The sequence below is a fragment of the Medicago sativa genome, chromosome 1, assembly GCF_051527215.1.
Source record: "Medicago sativa cultivar Bolivia chromosome 1, Bolivia_mono, whole genome shotgun sequence".
NCBI classification, from domain to species: Eukaryota; Viridiplantae; Streptophyta; class Magnoliopsida; order Fabales; family Fabaceae; genus Medicago; species Medicago sativa.
Genome location: NC_140749.1, coordinates 63,913,942 through 63,933,955, shown reverse-complemented (window position 1 = coordinate 63,933,955; position 20,014 = coordinate 63,913,942). Strand labels below are relative to the sequence as shown.

At 33.5% G+C, this 20,014-nt stretch overlaps 2 protein-coding genes and 1 pseudogene across 2 annotated transcripts; 2 read left to right on the top strand and 1 right to left on the bottom strand.

Moving 5' to 3' along the window:
- The first annotated feature begins 1,508 nt into the window (after window positions 1-1,508).
- Window positions 1,509-5,722, top strand: LOC146956322 (ABC transporter I family member 21-like). Its single transcript, XM_085728404.1, has 5 exons — window positions 1,509-1,967; window positions 3,515-3,566; window positions 3,842-3,978; window positions 4,749-4,835; window positions 5,152-5,722. The coding sequence occupies exons 1-5, from the start codon at window positions 1,632-1,634 to the stop codon at window positions 5,437-5,439; spliced, it is 900 nt and encodes a 299-aa protein (XP_085584530.1). The 5' UTR covers window positions 1,509-1,631; the 3' UTR covers window positions 5,440-5,722.
- Window positions 5,723-14,496: 8,774 nt separating this feature from the next.
- On the top strand, window positions 14,497-18,779 carry LOC146956321 (putative fructokinase-7). Its single transcript, XM_085728398.1, has 10 exons — window positions 14,497-14,891; window positions 15,082-15,264; window positions 15,374-15,552; window positions 15,805-15,860; window positions 16,451-16,641; window positions 17,054-17,266; window positions 17,352-17,549; window positions 17,669-17,809; window positions 18,039-18,155; window positions 18,244-18,779. Exons 1-10 carry the CDS (start codon window positions 14,523-14,525, stop codon window positions 18,385-18,387), a joined length of 1,791 nt encoding a protein of 596 aa, XP_085584524.1. The 5' UTR covers window positions 14,497-14,522; the 3' UTR covers window positions 18,388-18,779.
- Window positions 18,780-19,333: 554 nt separating this feature from the next.
- On the bottom strand, window positions 19,334-20,014 carry LOC146956320 (protein FAR-RED IMPAIRED RESPONSE 1-like; annotated as a pseudogene).

Below are 20,014 nucleotides of genomic sequence, written 5' to 3'. Positions count from 1 at the left end.
TGAGTGTATAAGATCAAAAGTTTGTTGAGATATTTATGTTAAATAAAATAGAAAAAATAATAAAAATATTGAGAATGAATGTGGAAGTTACATGTGGCATAAAAACCTTACTTTATATATATACTATTGATTGATTGATTGATTGATGTGTAGTTTGTTGAGAAAAAAAATACTCAGTGCATAAGATCAAAAGTTTGTTGAGATATTTATGTTAAATAAAATAGAAAAAATAATAAAAATATTGAGAATGAATGTGGAAGTGACATGTGGTATAAAAAACCTTACTTTATATATATACTATTGATTACTCTATTTGTTTTAAGGATATTTGTTTTTTTTTTTTGTCAAATAGCTTAGTGGATAGAACTCACACAATTTAACTGTAGAGAAGTGGGGTGTCCGGGATTCGAACCCCGGCCCCTGCATATAATAGCAATATCCCTACTAGATGAGCTAAGCCCACGAGGATAATTCTTTTAATTTCTTTTATTGTAGCAATATAAATGAGCGGGAAAAAATTAGGTTAAATTGCTGCAGACCTAACAAAATTAATAAATAAGGAAAAATTAGGTTAAATTGCTGCAGACGTAACAAAATTAATAAATAAGGATAAGTGTAGAAAAAAGGCAAGAGGATAGAATGAAATTGGTGCGACGCATTTTTTTAGATGAAACTTGTTAGGTTAAATAATTGCAAATCTAATAAAGCAATTGAGCGGGAAAAAATTAGGTTAAATTGCTGCAGACGTAACAAAATTAACAAAATTAATAAATAAGGAAAAATTATGTTAAATTGCTGCAGACGGACGTAACAAAATTAATAAATAAGGATAAGTGTAGAAACAAAGGCAAGAGGATAGAATGAAATTGGTGTGATGCATTTTTTTAGGTGGAATTTGTTAGGTTAAATAATTGCAAACCTAATAAAGCAAATGAGCTGGAAAAAATTAGGTTAAATTGCTGCAGACATAACAAAATTAATAAATAAGGAAAAATTAGGTTAAATTGTTGCAGACGTAACAAAATTAATAAATAAGGATAAGTGTAGAAAAAAGGGCAAGAGGATAGAATGAAATTGGTGCGATGCATTTTTTTTATGGAATTTGTTAGGTTAAATAATTGCAAACCTAATAAAGCAAATGAGCGGGACAAAATTAGGTTAAATTGCTGCAGACGTAACAAAATTAATAAATAAGGAAAAATTAAGTTAAATTGCTGCAGACGTAACAAAATTAATAAATAAGGATAAGTGTAGGAAAAAAAAGGCAAGAGGATAGAATGAAATTGGTGCGATGCATTTTTTTAGATTGAATTTGTTAGGTTAAATAATTGCAAACCTAATAAAGCAAATGAGCGGGAAAAAATTAAGTTAATTTGCGGCTGACGTAATAAAATTAATAAATAAGGATTAACTAATTAATTAATACGGAATTGAGTAGTAGGTGGAGCGGTGGAGAGAGCGACGTGGATTATGGTTTATTCATAGGTTCCATTTACACTAACGTGTTCGTTTTGTATCGGCGCGAAACTTCAACTAGAAAAACTTAAAAACCAGGTTCCATCTCATTCATCTTCATCTCCAATTACACTTTCAATAGTTACAATCATCACAATTCCAAATTCGAAATCACAATGGCAATAGAACAAAAACAAGAAGATAATGACGATTCCTCGAGCGGAATCAGAGTCCAAGGAATGCAATTCTCCTACAACGACATCCAACAACAACAACCACCGCTCTTCGTCGATTTCAACCTCCACGTTTCTCCCGGATCCAGATGCCTCCTCGTCGGTGCTAACGGATCTGGTAAAACTACGTTGTTGAAGATTCTGGCTGGGAAGCATATGGTTGGAGGAAAAGACGTTGTTCGTGTTTTGAATTGTTCCGCTTTTCATGATACGCAGCTTGTTTGTAGTGGTGATCTTGCTTATTTGGGTGGATCTTGGAGTAAAAACGTTGGTTGCGCTGTGAGTATTCTATTCTTTTTTATTCTCATTTTTAATGTCGTTAGGAAATAGGGTTAGGTTTCGCTTTTTTCGCATTCGGAGATTTTGTGTCGAGTGGTTAAAATGAAATGCTGGTGATTTGTGATTTTACTTATTTCAATAGTCAGCATTGCTTAAACTTTTGATTACGCACTGTAATTTATTGGTGACTGTGAGGATGCTTTTCATATATTATGGCCAGCTTAATTAAGCATTCTATGGCCGTTTGGATTAACTTATTTTTGAGCTTATGTGAATAAATAACCGTTTATGTTAATTCATAAGTTCTCGCTAACAAAAATTGTATATTCATAACCTGTTTTTTCATTAACTACCTTGACAAGCTTATGGCAAAATACATAAAAACTTATTTATTTGCATAAGCTGTTTTCCATAAGCTAAATAATAAGCCAATCCAAACGGGCCATTAGTAGTATATCATAAAATACTAAAATTGTTTCATGTAACCATAAGTAGCTCTATCTTGGAAATTGATGGAGATAAGCTGAAAATAACTTTATGGACATATCATAAGTTATTTCCATAAAATCTATTAAACAGTCCCACTAGTGCTTATGCTAGGAAATAAGCCGAAAACAAATTATGGACATGTCATAAGTTGTTTCCATAAGATCTACTAAACAAGATTAAATAAGTTATAATCCAAGCAGACTCTATACGTATTTGGACCATGCTTGCACACTTTAGAATTAGGACTTGTATGTTGGGCTTGTAACTGATGTTTCAATTCCAACCAGCACTTAGTGTATGAGGTTTTAAGCTCTGATAATACATTGGGACTTGGGAGAACGAGCAAGTATTTTTTGCTGCGCTAGTGTTTTTTTTTTTTTATCTTGTTTCCCTTGACCCTGTTTCTATTCCTTCTTAATGGGAGTTTTTACTGATATAATCTTAGTTTCGAGGATAGGTTTTACTTACTCAATCTTCTATCATATGATTTACCTATTACTAATACCTATATAAAGTATAACTCTTCCAAAAGTAGGGTGGTTTTCAAATTCTTAAGACAAGGTCTTCTGCAGCATGGGTGAATGTTAGGCCTTTGTATTTACTTTGAATTGATTATGTTGCCCTCACTTTTTAGGAACATTTAAGGCAAACATTTTGGTTTTTGATAAATTTTACGAGACTAAATGTGGGAATCATGTTTCTGTTGTAGTACAGATGCACAGCCCTTTATGTTCTCTTAGCCAGAACTATAGATTGATTTCCTTTAAAGTTTGGTTTTGTTTTGTACATGAGCCACACATGTACAAAACATAGTGGGACAGCAAGAGCTTGATGATCATAAAACACGGTGGCCCACTTCGGACCCTTAGATCTCTAGTAGCTTTCTTTTGACATAGCTTTTATTTTACTGATGTTTCTTCATGTAACTTAGCTGAGATTTTGTGTTTGTGGAATTGAGAATTGTGCCTAAAACTGCACCCTGACTCCTCCTGCTAACCTGTGCTGCCTTTGCTTTGATCAATTCCTTTTCAAATATTAATGTCGTTGCTGTTATCCAGGGAGACATTCCACTGCAGGGAGACTTCTCTGCTGAACATATGATATTCGGTGGTGGGTTTTCGAACATGATTTTCTTTGTTATCAAATGTGACTGCATCTCCATTTTTCAATTTATAATTATCATGAGAGAAACTAGTCATACCATAGCATGGAGTCCTTCAATGAAACCCTATTAAGGACAATATTTATTGAAAAAAAGAACGCTGAAATCATGCTATATATACAAACGTTGCATGCAGGTTCCATGTAATGTTTGGCTATCTAAAAACAATTGCTCTTTAGCCCTGATGCATAGAAAAACTAAGATGTTCTTCTGCTTTTGACAGTTGAAGGTGTTGATCCTGACAGGAGAGACAAGTTGATTGAGCTGCTTGATATAGATCTGCAGTGGCGAATGCATAAGGTATCCGATGGGCAGCGGCGTCGAGTGCAAATCTGTTTGGGTCTTCTTCATCCTTATAAGGTATCATGGATTGAATAGCCTAAGGAATTTGCATGTGGTAGTTATGTTGTTGTGGACAATGTCAGGGTCAATGCTTTCACCTGAGTTTGAACTTTATATACTTTATCCTGGCCACCTTTTCTCGAAATAAAAGATCCCTCTTTAATCTGAATTCTAGTAATTCGTTAGTGTCTTTTGAATTACACACACACACACACACTTCAAGAGTAACTCTTGCCAAATTAACTTTTTTTTATTACATAAATTTACTATTTTTAAAAACTCACAATATACATTAAGTTTTATTAATCCAATAAAAACTCACAATATACATTAAGTTTTATTAATCCAATAGCCAAATATTGTGCTATTATCTTAATGATCATACACATTAAGTTCTAGATGAAATTGAACATTTGTAGTTATGTAATCTTGTAGTCGACATTTATTTGAAATTCAAATACATATTATGCAGTAAATTGAAGTGTTTGGTGAAGTATCAGATGATTTTAAAATTTTATGACAATTTGTAGACTAGGGTTTGCTTAAAAAGAGCTTTTAGCTTGATGGCTTGATTGTTAATGTTTTACGAATACAAAAAGCTATTAAATATTTTAATTTCAACAAGAATTACTCCTGGAGTAAGCAGATGTTCAATATGATATCTAATTATTGGTTAATGTTTTTTGACTTATTTATGTGTGACAGTCTGAGTGTGTTTATGTATTTAATGCAGCAGTTCAAATGCGATCAATCTAAAACTGTAGTGTAACCCTTGATTGGCATTTCAGGTTCTCTTGCTGGATGAGGTAACAGTTGACCTGGATGTTGTTACTCGAATGGATTTATTGGAATTCTTCAAGGAAGAATGTGAGCAGGTATTCACCAGCTCTGTATATTTGTATGCTGAAACACACTGAATATAAATTTGAGAAAACTGCAACGGGATGTCCCCAATGCAAAACAGGATGATAGTTGATCCTAGTTGGAAATAGGGTAAAAGCAATAGCTAAGCCTTTTTCCACCTAGTGGGGTTGGTTATATGAATTAAACAATACCATAACCTGCTCATGAATCCTAACTAAAAAAGACAATTTTTAACAATAGACTAACGAGTTTGATCTTTAGTTTCTACAAGAGATAAAGTACTGTATATTGTCTCAATCTGTTTATTAAAGTATTCCTTTTTTGTAGAGAGAAGCTACAATTGTATATGCAACTCACATTTTTGATGGACTGGAGACATGGGCAACTCATTTGGCATATATACAAGAAGGCGAATTGAGGAGAGCAGAAAAAATATCAGATGTTAAGGAGTTGAAATCTTCAATTAACCTGCTGTCTGTTGTCGAGTCCTGGCTCCGTGCTGAAACAAAGCTTGAAAAGAAGAAACCTGTCCAGAATACATCTAATGCTCAAGGGAATTCTTTTACTAGCTCTCCGTTCTCTTCATCATCCAGACACATGGCATACTATCGATAGTCTCTATCAACACCAATTGCAAATGAAAATAATTTGAGAGACGAAAATATGTACTGTAAGAATTAATTCGCATACGGTATATGATTGATTATACAACACCAAATAAAAATTTAGCTAGGTTTTGCATCTGTCTTCATCATGATTTAATCTGTAATCTTCCCTTGTTTATGGCTATGTAATCCCCTTCAAGCTCCAATTTAACAGCTTTTAGTAGTTTTCTTTTTGGTTTCTCTTTATTATGTATTTTTCTGCACTTGATATATGTTTAATCAAGGTTGCTTTAGGGGGATGTATTGGATTAGGATTCTATGGGATTTTAAAAGACTTTTTAATTATGAAAAAGTCTTGTGGTATTCAATCAAGACTTTTTGCAACTTAAAAAAAGTCTTGTGGTATTCAATCAAGACTCTTTGTCATTTTAAAAAAGTCTTGAGGTATTCAATCAAGACTTTTCATCACTTAAAAAAAGTCTCATGGTATTCAAAATCATTTAAATTTCGAAGGATTGTTTAATAAATTGGATTTTGATGGATTTTGTGGGATTTTGTAGTGTAATTTTAACAAGAAAAAGTCTTTCATGAAAAGATGAGATTTCTTGGGATTGTTTTCATTTAAAAGTTACTATCTCTTTCTTTTCCCTTCTCTCTCTCCCCTCCCCCCTCTCTCCTTTTTCTCCTCGTCTCTCTATCTCTCCATTCTCTCTCTCTCTCTCCCTCTCCCTCCTCTCTTCTCTCTCTCTCACCTCTCTTAGAAAAACTCAAACGACTTCTCTAATTTCAAACACAAAATGAGGGCTGACACAATATTTTTTTTTTGAAAGATTTGTAAGGGCTGTCATAATTTTAAATATGTACAATTGAATTTTGTGGGAATAACATTTTCAACAAACAAAAAATGTGTATGGAGAATAATGTGTTAAGAGTGTTTTTTAGTCCCTTAAAATCTTATAAAATCCATAAAATCCTTAAAATTTTAAAATCAATAGTAAAAGAATTTTTTATTGGTTTTATTTTTCTTTATTCAAACACTAGAATTTATTTGTTCATTATTTTTATCATTCACACTTGTAAGTTTGTTCTTTTTTCCCCTAAAATTCATTGAATCCTTTAAAATTTTAAAATCCCATAAAATCCTTTGAAATCCTTAAAAGTCAGTGTGATAAATCCATTAAAATCTCACAAAATCAATACAATCTCACACAGTCTTTTAAAATCTTAAAGACTTTTTTTTATTAAAATAGTCTTTTAAAATCCTAATCCAATACACCCCCTTAATCGTAGCTTTATAATTTGTTCAATGTACAATAAAATCACGTGGGGCTGGCTTAGGCCAGTAACATAAATATATATTATATAATTTTTTTTTCCCTTGGTTACAAACGGGAAGAGAAAGTAGACAAAGGAAAGCAAGAACAATAAAAAGGCTAGTAACTAACCTGTGAATAGCTTTGGGGTGATTCTGATTAGGAAAATATGGAAGTTAAGGTTAATAACTTGTAAACTAGAAAGCTTGTAAGGTGAAATCTTCCATATATTCTGTGCGATTACCTATTTCATTCTATTCCTATAATGGTTAAATAAAAACACAGACATCTTATGTGTCATCATGTTGTCTGTAACTTTCACTTGCTCTTTAAATTTCCTGACTTGCACATTTTAAAAATGCAAACAAAAATCAAAGAAGCTACAATAAACACAAATTTTTTAAGGAAAATGCTAACAAGTGCTCTAAGGACACTTGACAAGCGGTTTAAATTTAAAATTTTATCTCGGGATTTATGTATTGAACACATTTTTAGTCCCTACAAAATCATGTTTTTAAGTTTAGTCTCTATAAAATTTTAATGGTAATTTTAGTCCTCTAAAATATTGTAGTTTGTAGAAATGGTCCATATTTTGAAAACTTTTTACACATTAGGGACTAAAAGTGAATAATTTTTTTATAGGGACTAAACTTGAAAGCTTGTAATTTTATAGAGACCGAAAACATAGTTAACCCTAAAATCAATATTCATACATAAAATTATTGTTGAAATATGAGAAATATTCATAATTGTTAAGCATGCTAAATTAGGAAGTTATTCTTTAAAAAAGTCAAACAGTTCAATTTTTAATGTATTCCCGAGGCACTTGTTAACATTTTCCACGATGAAACTAAGTATGATAATATGATCATGTCATAATAGTTGGTAAATATGATACATATGAAATTAAGGGAACGATGGTGAGCTCTACTAGGATTTGATTGATACATACCCAACCAAACTTCGAGAGGGATACCACTACGTAGTGACTAAAGTGAGGAGGATCTTCTCCATGGTAGTAAAATGGGTCAGAGAGGAAGAGAGCGAGACAATGGTGTCAACTACTTACTTGGAAAAGTTGTTGAACATCAGCAAAAGAATCCATTGCTGTTGATGAGCTGTTGTTTTTGGATTTCCAAACTATTGTATTTGGATTTCCAAATTCTATTATCTACCGAAGTTGTTACTAGGTTGAGTCACGACCAGGTCGCTCTCTTTAAGACGTTTCGTGGCACTACCCAAAATTGTGCAAGGTAGACTATCAACCACGCCGCCTCCAGGATAAAACAAGCCCAGCTACAACTGTGCGGTTAACTACTGCACCGTAGAAAACCGTTCGAGAATTACACCTCCAATATGGTACAAAGACCACTCTTTTAATACTGAAACCACTTTAATATGGTATTATTACCATTCTATTATGGTGCTAAGACCACTCAAATATGGTGTTTCCACCATTCTAACCTTTAAGTTCTCCAAACTATCAATATGGTACTATGACCACTCAAATATGGTGTTACCACCATTTCTCCTCAAATAAAATTATTGAATAATTTTTATATACCGTTAAGATCATTCTTGATTCCGACGGGACATTATTATTTCAAATAGGGGCTATGATCTTAAAAGTACTCTTTATTCCGAAGGGACATATATTACCGAAGGGACTATGAACTTAAGACCATTCTTAATTCCGAAGGGACATTAAACCGAAAAGGGACTATGGTCTTAAGAACACTCTTAATTCCAAAGGGACAGAAAGGAGTAGAAAAAGGAGAAAGACTTGTTAAACAAGTCGAAGGAGGGAGAAGAGATGAAAGACTCGTCAACACAAGTCAAAAAAGGGAGAAGAGAGAAAGAGTTCCCGACAACTCAATGAAACTCTTTGGTGTGTGGAATGCACTGTGTGAGCTCTCTATTTATAGAGAAAATTCACAACTAATAAGTGAGAAACTTTGGGAACAAGTAATATGAGAAACTTTGGGAACAAGTAACATATTACTTTGCGATTAAGTAATTCACATATTAGATCTAGTACAAAAATATCTTAATTTAAAATATATTAAATTTAGTACAAAAATATATTATATTATGTACCAAAATATTTTAGCAAAACTTGGGGACTAAGAAAGCACTTTCTAATAATGATTAAATTAATTATTTAATTTATCATTTCTAAATGATAAAATATATATCAATATATATTTTTTCTCTAGTGCTTATGTACCCCCATTAATTAGAGGTACACCCCCACTATATAAACACTACTAATGTGTGTGTTCCATCCGATGTGGGACTTCCACTTTTTTCAATTCACACAACACTAGTTCTACCCAACATGGGAATTTGTGTTTATAGTCTTTTTACTCAATTTCCACACATGTTCCAACAATCCCCCACTTGAATTTAAAAAATGGTTTCATAAATAACGTCAAAAACGTCTCCATAACGTCAAAAACGTCTCCATAAGATTTGCTAGTAAACAAAGGTGTCGCCTACAACTTGAACCTTTGCATAGCGAGTAAAATTCTGATTAACAAGAGTTGCTTACAGCATTGAACTCTATCTCAGACATAGAACCCACACACAAACCTTTTCATAAGGTGTATTCTAAAAGCCCGTGCGTTTATGGCCTTGCACGTGTATCCCGGTTTTAACGAACGCTCTAGGTATTCTGCCCCGAATCCCATAGGAACCGGCCCTTAGTTCCACATTCATATAGGTGAGTCTATCAAGAGTACTCCTGTAGCTATGTACTCCACTCCAAATAGAGTATAAATCTCATTAAGAGTTTCTATTATCTCATCCTTCTATCGCTGCAGGAATCATGCTTTCTTACTTTTATCATAGCATGTTCTATCACTTGTGACTTGTTATTACCCATTGAACCTATTTCTTGGGATCTCCAGTCATGTAGGTCGGGTTACCATCACTTGTGACCTTTGGGCATTAGTCACATCCTATTGGATGTGTTTAGGACTTTCTTTCTAGTAATTCCTTTCGTCAAAGGATTAACTAATTCTTTATCAGTACGTACAGGATCTACTTTAACCGTTCCTTTTGAGAGTAGCTAGCTCTCTATTTCTCTATGTGTTCGTGCCTTAATAATCGCCTCTTACCATTGTGGTAACGATTCTCAATTTTGTAATAGCTGCAGACTATCACAATAAATTAACACTTCTGGAAACGGTTTTATCCACTAAGGGATTTCAACTAGCAAGTATCTTATCAACTTGCTTCTTCACTAGTTTTCTCTAGTGTTCTCATCTCAGATTCATTCCATAGTGGACTGAGTCAATATCATTTGTTTCAACAAATAACTCCTCTAGTGATGCTCAATATGCAAACACTAGTCGCTAAATATTCATCTGAAAGATGTTCTATTTTATATCTTGTACCATTTAAGTACAATCGGTTACTCCTCATGAAGTAATTCTAGAGTCATAGTCTTCTTAAGGCACCTCATGACTCTTTCTATAGCATGGCAATGCTTCTCATCCGTCTACTAGTAAACTTGCACAAGAGGTTTACGACATCGGCAATGTCGGGTCTAATACATTCAGTGACATACCTAAGTATTGCCAATGATGCTCGCATCAGTTTTTCTAACTCCATCTCAAGTGTTCTTACACTTGATCATAATATATGATTGCAAGTTTACGGTGAAATAATAATATTTCCTTAAGAACTTCTCAACTTTGTGAGATTTATCAAAAAAGTTCTCTTTTCTGATCTAGTAATCTTGAAACCAAGAATTACTTCAACTTTGTCTAGGTCTTTCTTATCAATGTTGTTGATAAACAATGATTTCACATAATTCATAACATGAATCTTTAAATCAAATATGAGCAAGTCGTCTTTATAGAGACTTATGATCGTGCAAATATTATTTGTCACTTTCATTCACTTTATACTCATTCGATAGCATTAGAATGTCAAAAAATTTATGTCATTCCTTTTTAGACCTCACAAAGAATTATCTAACTTACAGACCTTGTTTTCTTGTCCATGAATCGCAAAACTTTCAGGTTGTTTCATATAGATTTTTTCTTCTAGTTCACCATAAAAAGAGGCAACTTTCACATTCATTTGGAGTACTATCGAGTTATGAACGGCGGCGAAAGGGACTAGTACTCTTATGGATATGATTTTCGTGACTGGTGAATGAATGTCGAAGAAGTCTATATTTTTCTCTGTCTAAAACCTTTGACTACAAGGAGAGCCTTGTATTCATCAACCGTACCATCAGGTTTTAGTTCCTTTTTCCAAAATCCAAATACAACCGATTGATTTTGCAACTATGAGACAAGTCAACCAAGTGTCATGTTTTGTTAGACTCTAGAAGATTCATTTCATCGTTTATTGCTTTTTGCCATAATTCAGCATCCAATGAGGATATAACTTCTTTAAGGCTTAATGAATCTTCTTCCAATGTATAAACCAAGTTCATACTCTTTAGCATTTTTAGCTTTCTTACCTCCTTGAGGTTCTATAACATCTTGTACGATGTTTCATAACTATTTCTAATTACATGAATGTGATTAGATATAGTGCCCCCACTAGTTCTTAATTTTTAGAAGGGAATTTAGTTTACCCCCACTAGTGCCCCCACTATTCTTTAATTTACAGGGGTACTTACTTCATAGAAATCAGCATCTTTTTAATTCTATGATCACTTTAACATTTAGGTCCTAAAACCTATATGCTTCGTTATTTATAACATACCTAATGAATACACATTCATAGGCTCTACTAGTGAGTTTAACTCTCTTGGGGTCCTGAAGCCAAATATAGTCCGGACAATCCCAAGTTCAAAAATAAGACAAGTTAGATTGTCTTTTCTTCAAAAATTTCTTAATTAGAATTTTTGTTCTTAGACTTGGGTACTCTATAAATTTCAATTTTCGTTATAAAAATTGAACATTCAAGCATATCAATTTTATTCACAGTCATCAATAAATATGATAAAAAACATCTTTTTATCATTTCTAATTTATGTGTCATCAAATTCACACATATCATAATTTATTATGTTTAGAGATTCATGTTCTCTAAATTCTGATTTATATGAACTTTTGGTTCATATATCTTGACTGCAATAAATAAAATTGTCTAATTATATAACGTTGGAATTAAGTCCAAGTTACTCGAGTTTAAAATTAAAATTTTGATATGCTGAATATTAAAATCACACAACTTATAGAATAGAAGGAGAATTTAATTTCGAACATGTCATCAAAGACGCGGTCTTTTTCCACAAGAATACATTGTACACAAGTCTCTCTTCAAGTCCGAGTCAACTCAGTCTTATTCAATAGAAATCTGAAATTCAGATTCTTTCTTATTTTGGAGCAACTAGCTTCAAACGGAATTCAGCTGCATATACTTTTATAGCAGCCAAGTTCCCATCTCTTTAACACTCTCTTATATGGACGCAAATTTTGCACATTCTTGCATATGGTTATTCCAAAGTAGTATAGTGCAATTCCACTTAACGTAATAACAGAATCAATGCCAAGCAATTCCATCGGAAGCATTCATTTGTTCATTATTTTTCTTTTTCGGTCCAAAACATTTTTTTAATGTTTTGTAGCAACCAAAAAAAAAAAATTACAACATATCCTTTTTATCATTATTAATGATCGATAGTCCTTAAACAAGTAGTGTTCGATTCTTTATTCACAGTGTGGTTTTGATTTTTGAAAACAAATTCAAAGTCACATATGTGAATTTCTTAGTATTGTTGTTTATAACAACAATCACTTCATCGTTTCAGTCAAAAGATGTATTTCTATAACTTGATTTATCCTTAATGTATTTAGGGACAACTGAATCTCAATAAGTAACTTCTTCGGTAGACATAGCATATAGAAACGTCTTAAAATTGTTGTTTTTGGATTTCCAAACTATTGTATTTGGATTTCCAAATTCTATTATCTACCGAAGTTGTTACTAGGTTGAGTCACGACCAGGTCGCTCTCTTTAAGACGTTTCGTGGCACTACCCAAAATTGTGCAAGGTAGACTATCAACCACGCCGCCTCCAGGATAAAACAAGCCCAGCTACAACTGTGCGGTTAACTACTGCACCGTAGAAAACCGTTCGAGAATTACACCTCCAATATGGTACAAAGACCACTCTTTTAATACTGAAACCACTTTAATATGGTATTATTACCATTCTATTATGGTGCTAAGACCACTCAAATATGGTGTTTCCACCATTCTAACCTTTAAGTTCTCCAAACTATCAATATGGTACTATGACCACTCAAATATGGTGTTACCACCATTTCTCCTCAAATAAAGTTATTGAATAATTTTTATATACCGTTAAGATCATTCTTGATTCCGACGAGACATTATTATTTCAAATAGGGGCTATGATCTTAAAAGTACTCTTTATTCCGAAGGGACATATATTACCGAAGGGACTATGAACTTAAGACCATTCTTAATTCCGAAGGGACATTAAACCGAAAAGGGACTATGGTCTTAAGAACACTCTTAATTCCAAAGGGACAGAAAGGAGTAGAAAAAGGAGAAAGACTTGTTAAACAAGTCGAAGGAGGGAGAAGAGATGAAAGACTCGTCAACACAAGTCAAAAAAGGGAGAAGAGAGAAAGAGTTCCCGACAACTCAATGAAACTCTTTGGTGTGTGGAATGCACTGTGTGAGCTCTCTATTTATAGAGAAAATTCACAACTAATAAGTGAGAAACTTTGGGAACAAGTAATATGAGAAACTTTGGGAACAAGTAACATATTACTTTGCGATTAAGTAATTCACATATTAGATCTAGTACAAAAATATCTTAATTTAAAATATATTAAATTTAGTACAAAAATATATTATATTATGTACCAAAATATTTTAGCAAAACTTGGGGACTAAGAAAGCACTTTCTAATAATGATTAAATTAATTATTTAATTTATCATTTCTAAATGATAAAATATATATCAATATATATTTTTTCTCTAGTGCTTATGTACCCCCATTAATTAGAGGTACACCCCCACTATATAAACACTACTAATGTGTGTGTTCCATCCGATGTGGGACTTCCACTTTTTTCAATTCACACAACACTAGTTCTACCCAACATGGGAATTTGTGTTTATAGTCTTTTTACTCAATTTCCACACATGTTCCAACATGAGCATCTTAAAAGGAAGAGGATAGAAATTAATAAAGATAACTATTGTTTCTTCATGTATTTCCTAACATGCAAAATTATTTTGGTGTTGGTGTGGCTGCAATTTTCTCAGAATTCTTATGTGTGAATGCAGAAACCAAACTTTGTTGCTCTCTTCTTCAAGATAGCTTCATAGTCAAGCAGATGGACGTTCAAGTAATATTTGGTATTCGTGGAGATAACTTGTCCTACAATCCTCCAAGTAATAAATATCTTTATCAAAATTTTCCATGACCTTAATGTGTGAAGAATTGTATCATTTTGAATTTTATTATATTAATTTTGCATTTGCACTGGATCTCATGTTTGATTAGGAAAAATGTTTGAATAGTGGAATTTGAATGGAGAAGTGAAGTGATACTGTTGTCGTTGTTATTAGCCACAATTATAGGGTTTTGTTAAGTAATATTAGGGAGTTATTGTTTGATTAGGATGTGGGATTATGGTTAAATGAGCATTTAATTCTACGAGAAAGGAGGGAAACAATTAGGGTAAACGATAGCTTACCAAGCAAGATTTTTTGAGAATAAGAGAAGAGAAGGAAGAGAAGGATTATTCACGGAAGGGAAAACAAAACCACGAGAATGAGAAAGGGGATAAGAAGCAAAACCATGAGGAAAAGAGAAAACCGCCGTCGCCGTCGCCGTAGACACGCATCCAAAGTATATAAGCCTCTACCTATTTCTCCACGGCTTGTTCCCGAACCTGAGACTTCCGATTGCCCCGTTTACCGTCAACTTGTCAATCTCGGGTTTTATTTGAAGAGAGAAAAGGTTGCTGATTGTCTTGACGAACTAGGGGATTCGTTAAATTTCTGCAAAAAAGTGGATATCTGTTTCCAGAAGTTTCTGTTTTCCGATCTCAAATCTTGTGGTAGTGGTATACCTCATCTTCTTGGTATTGGTATAGAAGAAGATCTCGAAACCACTCTCCATGGTCCCTTCATATTTCAGGTTTCAAATTCGTATTCTTCATTTATTATTATTATTATTATAATTATTGTTACGGTTTTCTGCAATTTATTGTTTCAATTCTGTTGAATTTGAGTGAATCTCAAATTGGATTAGATTAATGTAAACTATGCTCCTATATGATATGGACATTGGATCGCTTAGATGCTTGCTGTTATTAATGTATTGGCAGGTCGATGAAATTATCAATATCCGTTGTCCTCCAAAACACAGGTATCAACAAGCCCCTCCAGGTCCAGGGATTGAAAGCAGGTGCCTGCAGTTGACATTGACCGATGGTGTTCGTGAAGTCTTTGGAATGGAGATGGAGCCTATTGAAGCCCTTCAACCTTGTGCAAACCCTCGTGGATTAAAGGTTGCCACGAGACATCCTTTTCATCTCAATACATACATATACACTGCTTTTATTTGCTATTCTCCTCTCCGAGTAAGGGTGAACTTGACAGATCTATTGCTGCTTGTAGGTCGAAATCTCCTTTATAATTACGAGAGATGGAAGATTGATGCTGGTTCCTCAAAATACTAGAGTATTGGGGGGAGGACTAGCTGATGATCTCAGCGGCTCAATGTTGTCTCAATATCTTGCTCCTAACTTATGGAATAGAGAAGTTAAAGCTGTAGGACTTCTTGTGTCCAAGCATAGGTAAGGACTCTTGTGTCCAAGCATAGGTACGGACCATAAACAGAGGAAGATCTAGGACTAGGTGTCCATGTGATCATATAGTAATAACCATGATTATAGATAGGTTGATTTTAATTTGTCCATATTATATCAGTCTGTCATGGTTGCCGCATTTAAAATTCTGCCACAATGATGATACTCAGAAATATATGTGATAAATGTCTTTTTTTTTTTTTTTTTTTGGTGCTAAATCGTCTCTGGCTATGGTTGAAGGTATTTGTTGAGCATGCTGGAACGAGAAGTGAAATCCCAAGCATTGACAAGAAAAAGTAAGATGTTGTCTGTCCTAGTATTTGAATGAGTTAGATTTAAATTTTTTATCATATTTTCTTAACATTATTATTTATGTAAAGTTGCAAAATAATTTGGCCATACCAAAAAATTAAATCAAATAAGTTAAAGCACTACTGTTAATTACATATATATATTTTTGACAAAGATGACTATGTGTTGAGCTTGCTTGTTAGCTGATGAACTGAACACGTGAAAGATAAAAGTTTAATAAATGGGTCTAAATTCTTAATTTATCAAGCCATTGTGAATTTAGTTGTGATCTAGGATATGAACTGGTTTGTCTCATCATCAATTCTTCTGCATGAAGGTCATCATGGATTCATGGTTGGTAATTTCCATGTTATAGTTGAATTCAAAATACAAGTAGTTTATGAAGCTTGGCTATTAGCTATTAGGTTGTCATGATACCCGAGTGAAATGATTCTTCTATTTAATACTAATTAGCATAACTTAATAAGGATGTTCTGTGGTATTTCACACTTAAATATATCTTTTTTCTTTTTTTTTTTACTTCCCTAGAGTGCTACCAGTAAAAAAACTTGAACCAACAATTCATGTTTTGCAGGTAAATCTGATGATCTCCTAACAGAAGGCTGCAACGAAACAAGTGAACTGGTTGTTTGTTTTGGTGAAATGTTAATAGGTTCCATGCCAATAGCGTCTTTGCCTGGTTTCAAGGAAACTCCTAGTGGTGCTCCTGCAAACGTGGCAGTCGGCATCTCTAAGTTAGGTGGTTCATCTGCATTTATAAGCAAGGTGTGCATCTATGTCTATTTATTGACATGGTTATTTGGTTTCTTGTTACATTTTTTTTTGAAACAGATTTGGTTTCTTGTTACTATCTTCAGGAATTCCATGTTTGATTTGTTCAAATCTTCATATTTAAGAAATATATCTTTTACTTGTATTTTCTATTTTACATTCCCATCGAATAGAAACCACGTTAAAACCTAACCAACTATAACTTCCCATTTCCACCCCATTCTACCTTTTTCCCTTTTCTATTGTTAAATTAAATAAATTTAAAAAATGTTCCTAGAAATATCATGTATTTACTTGTAGATTGTACCTAAGAATAAAACTTCTTGTAGTAGTATTCTGAATGTTAGGAATGTGAATCTATGTTGGCTGAGTAAATGATAGCTTAACTCCTTACCATGTGTTTTAGGTTGGAGCAGATGAATTTGGGTATATGTTGGCTGATATTTTAAAGCAAAATAACGTTGATACATCTGGCATGCGGTTTGATTCTAATGCCAGCACCCCATCGGCTTTTTTTACAATTAGAGCTGATGGCAAGCGCGAGTTCTCGTTTTTCCGAAATCCTAGTGCTGATATGCTTCTGGATGAGACAGAGCTTGATTGTAACCTCATCAAGAAGGTGCCTTTAATTTCCATCTCTGTTTATAAAATGTGGCCATAAAAGACCTATTGTTTAATTCTGTATAATTTAATACTGATTGCAGGCCAAAATATTCCATTATGGTTCCATGAGTTTGATTCATGATCCATGCAAGTATGTTCATCTTGCTGCCTTGAGAATTGCTAAAGACTCTGATTGCATCCTCTCGTATGATCCGAATTTGAGATTGGCACTATGGCCAACAGCCTGGGATGCTCGAACTGGTATAATGAGCATATGGGATCTAGCCGATATCATAAAGGTAAATTTTATTTGTCTAGTTTTTTACTTTTATACAATACACTTTATAAATGCCATTGCATATCATTCTTTCTTCTTTCTCTGTGTCTATGTGAAGTGTTATTTTCTTATGTGTTGCAGATCAGTGAAGATGAGATTACTTTTTTGACTTGTGGTGGTGATCCTTATGATGATGATGTTGTATTAAACAAGCTTTTTCACTCTAATTTGAAGCTTTTAATTGTTACTGAAGGGTTGGGAGGTTGTAGATATTACACCAAGGTAAGCTTGCCAAAGTCATTTAACTCAGATTTTAATTGTCGGAATAGGTTTTATAATTCCTCATTTTATTATTTTCTTTGCTCTTTATTCTGATGAGTGGACTGAAATGTTGGTTGTGACTTGTCGAATGTAAATTAACAATTTCGACACTCAATGACGGATAGCAGGTTGTAAAACTTGAGCAAGGTTCAAGCATTCAGCTAATAGTGATTACTAAATTTTTGTGCAGGATTTTAAGGGCAAAGTTAGAGGTGCCAATGTTGAACCTTTTGACACAACTGGTGCTGGTGATGCATTTGTTAGCGGGATTCTCTACAAAATAGCTTCTGACCCAAGTATTTTTGAGGTAATTCAGATATCTTTACACATTCTAGGTGTTGATTTAGAAAAAAAAATTGTGTGTTTGGATTTGATGAAGTTATTTTGTGTGACAGGATGAGGAACGTCTCCAAAAAGCGTTATATTTCGCCAATGTATGTGCTGCGATCACAATGATGAACTGGGGGGCAATTCCTGCATTACCTACAAAAGATGCTGTCCTGCACTTTGATGCAAATAGGAACATTGTGCAGTTATAAAATGTAATATCTGTTGACACAGAGTGATTAACCTTCTTACTTGGTTCCGATTGCACTAATTTGTGAAGTCCTGGACTGCAACATTCAGGCTGGAACATATCAATACGTTGAGTTGGATTCCTCTTTTGATTATGCGAGTTGTCACACATGTTTTGATCTCATTGTTTTGAACTCATAAGTATTGTGTTATCTTCTTCCAGCTTGACTCACCCTCATGGTAATATTTGATGAAACAACGGTTGTTGCTTCACAAAATTTGGATAGAGCCGATGTGAAGAAACTAATTTCATGTTTGGATTGGTGAATGTAAAGTGAATAACAACTGTGATAGAATTCCACTTTGGGATTGTACATTAATCAATGGAGGGAAAATCTATTACTAGTTGTCCTCATATTGTGTGATAGAATTTTAATTTATAATTGAATATAAACCGAAAAGAGTGTGTTTACCAAACACATTGTCCATTTAACAATCAAAATGAAGAAAAAAAAAATCGATTTTAAGGATTTGATAGAAGAAAATGTTGAATCTTAGACAAACTAAAGAAAACAGGTTTCAAGAGGAACATGAAAGGGGTGAATGAGCACTGCCCCATTTTTTCGCATGAATTTTATTGATTGAATGAGATGTAATTCTCAATGGGTAGAAACTAGGGAAGATCAATGATTTAATTTTATGGGTTTGGAGATGAAAATGGGATGAAAGGCGTAACCTCAAAGCTAACAAGATCTGATACAACCCAGTAATTGGAAGCACTGTTAACTACTGAATATGAATCATCATTTGAGGTCTCATCAACGAGTAATGCGCAACCATGTAACCTTGATTGAAAGTGATAATTCTCACCAATAAAAGGAGGGAATGACATTATGTATTTATTTATGGTGTATCAAACGAAATCACATCCCCAAACTCCTGATATTCATATCTACCTTTTCCATCTACTCAAAATACATTTCTTACACGATCTTCATAATCTAAATCAATCGCATAAAAAAATCTAAGATTTTCTTCTTGCAAAAGCATAAAACACTCCAACATTGCAGTTGCATCTCCTGACTCTAAAGCCAAACGGCGACTTTCATCTAAAAGATTTCTAATGTCTTTCTCCAAGCAACCAATGTTTTCATATCATCCATGTTGTTTTGCCGCGGTGACGTAAATTTTGGTTGTTTTCTCCCCAACATGTTTCAAAGTTTCAATACAATTCTTTTGAGCTTTATTGATTCTTCTATGGCAAAGAAAATAATGTGCATATGCTGGAAAAACCTCATGATTGTGATCTTTAATGAAGCTACCAACAACCCATTTTCTATTGCAATTTATTTTAATGTGCAAGCTGGCCTCACAATCCACCTTCAAACAAGGACGTGGGTTATGTGCAGTGGATGCTCTTCTTTTTCTTTTTCATATCTTGTACAAGCATAAGTCACATCAATAAATTCCATAGAAACCTTTGAGCAACGACTTGTTTTCTTGTGACTCAAACTTCATTCTAATGGAAGATTTTTGACTATCATTAGCTTCTGAATCATCAACACGTGAATCATTATTGGTAGTCTTGTTAACAACTTGCTCTCCATTTCCATCAACAAGTTCATCTCCATTACCATAAAGAGCTTCCAT

Coding starts and splice junctions, on each gene's coding strand:
- LOC146956322 (XM_085728404.1), top strand. CDS start 1,632: ATGGCAATAGAACAAAAACAAGAAGATAATGACGATTCCTCGAGCGGA. Junction 3,567..3,841: donor TGAACATATGATATTCGGTG/GTGGGTTTTCGA, acceptor TGCTTTTGACAG/TTGAAGGTGTTGATCCTGAC. Junction 3,979..4,748: donor GTCTTCTTCATCCTTATAAG/GTATCATGGATT, acceptor TTGGCATTTCAG/GTTCTCTTGCTGGATGAGGT.
- LOC146956321 (XM_085728398.1), top strand. CDS start 14,523: ATGAGAAAGGGGATAAGAAGCAAAACCATGAGGAAAAGAGAAAACCGC. Junction 15,861..16,450: donor CCAAGCATTGACAAGAAAAA/GTAAGATGTTGT, acceptor CATGTTTTGCAG/GTAAATCTGATGATCTCCTA. Junction 17,550..17,668: donor ATCTAGCCGATATCATAAAG/GTAAATTTTATT, acceptor TATGTGTTGCAG/ATCAGTGAAGATGAGATTAC.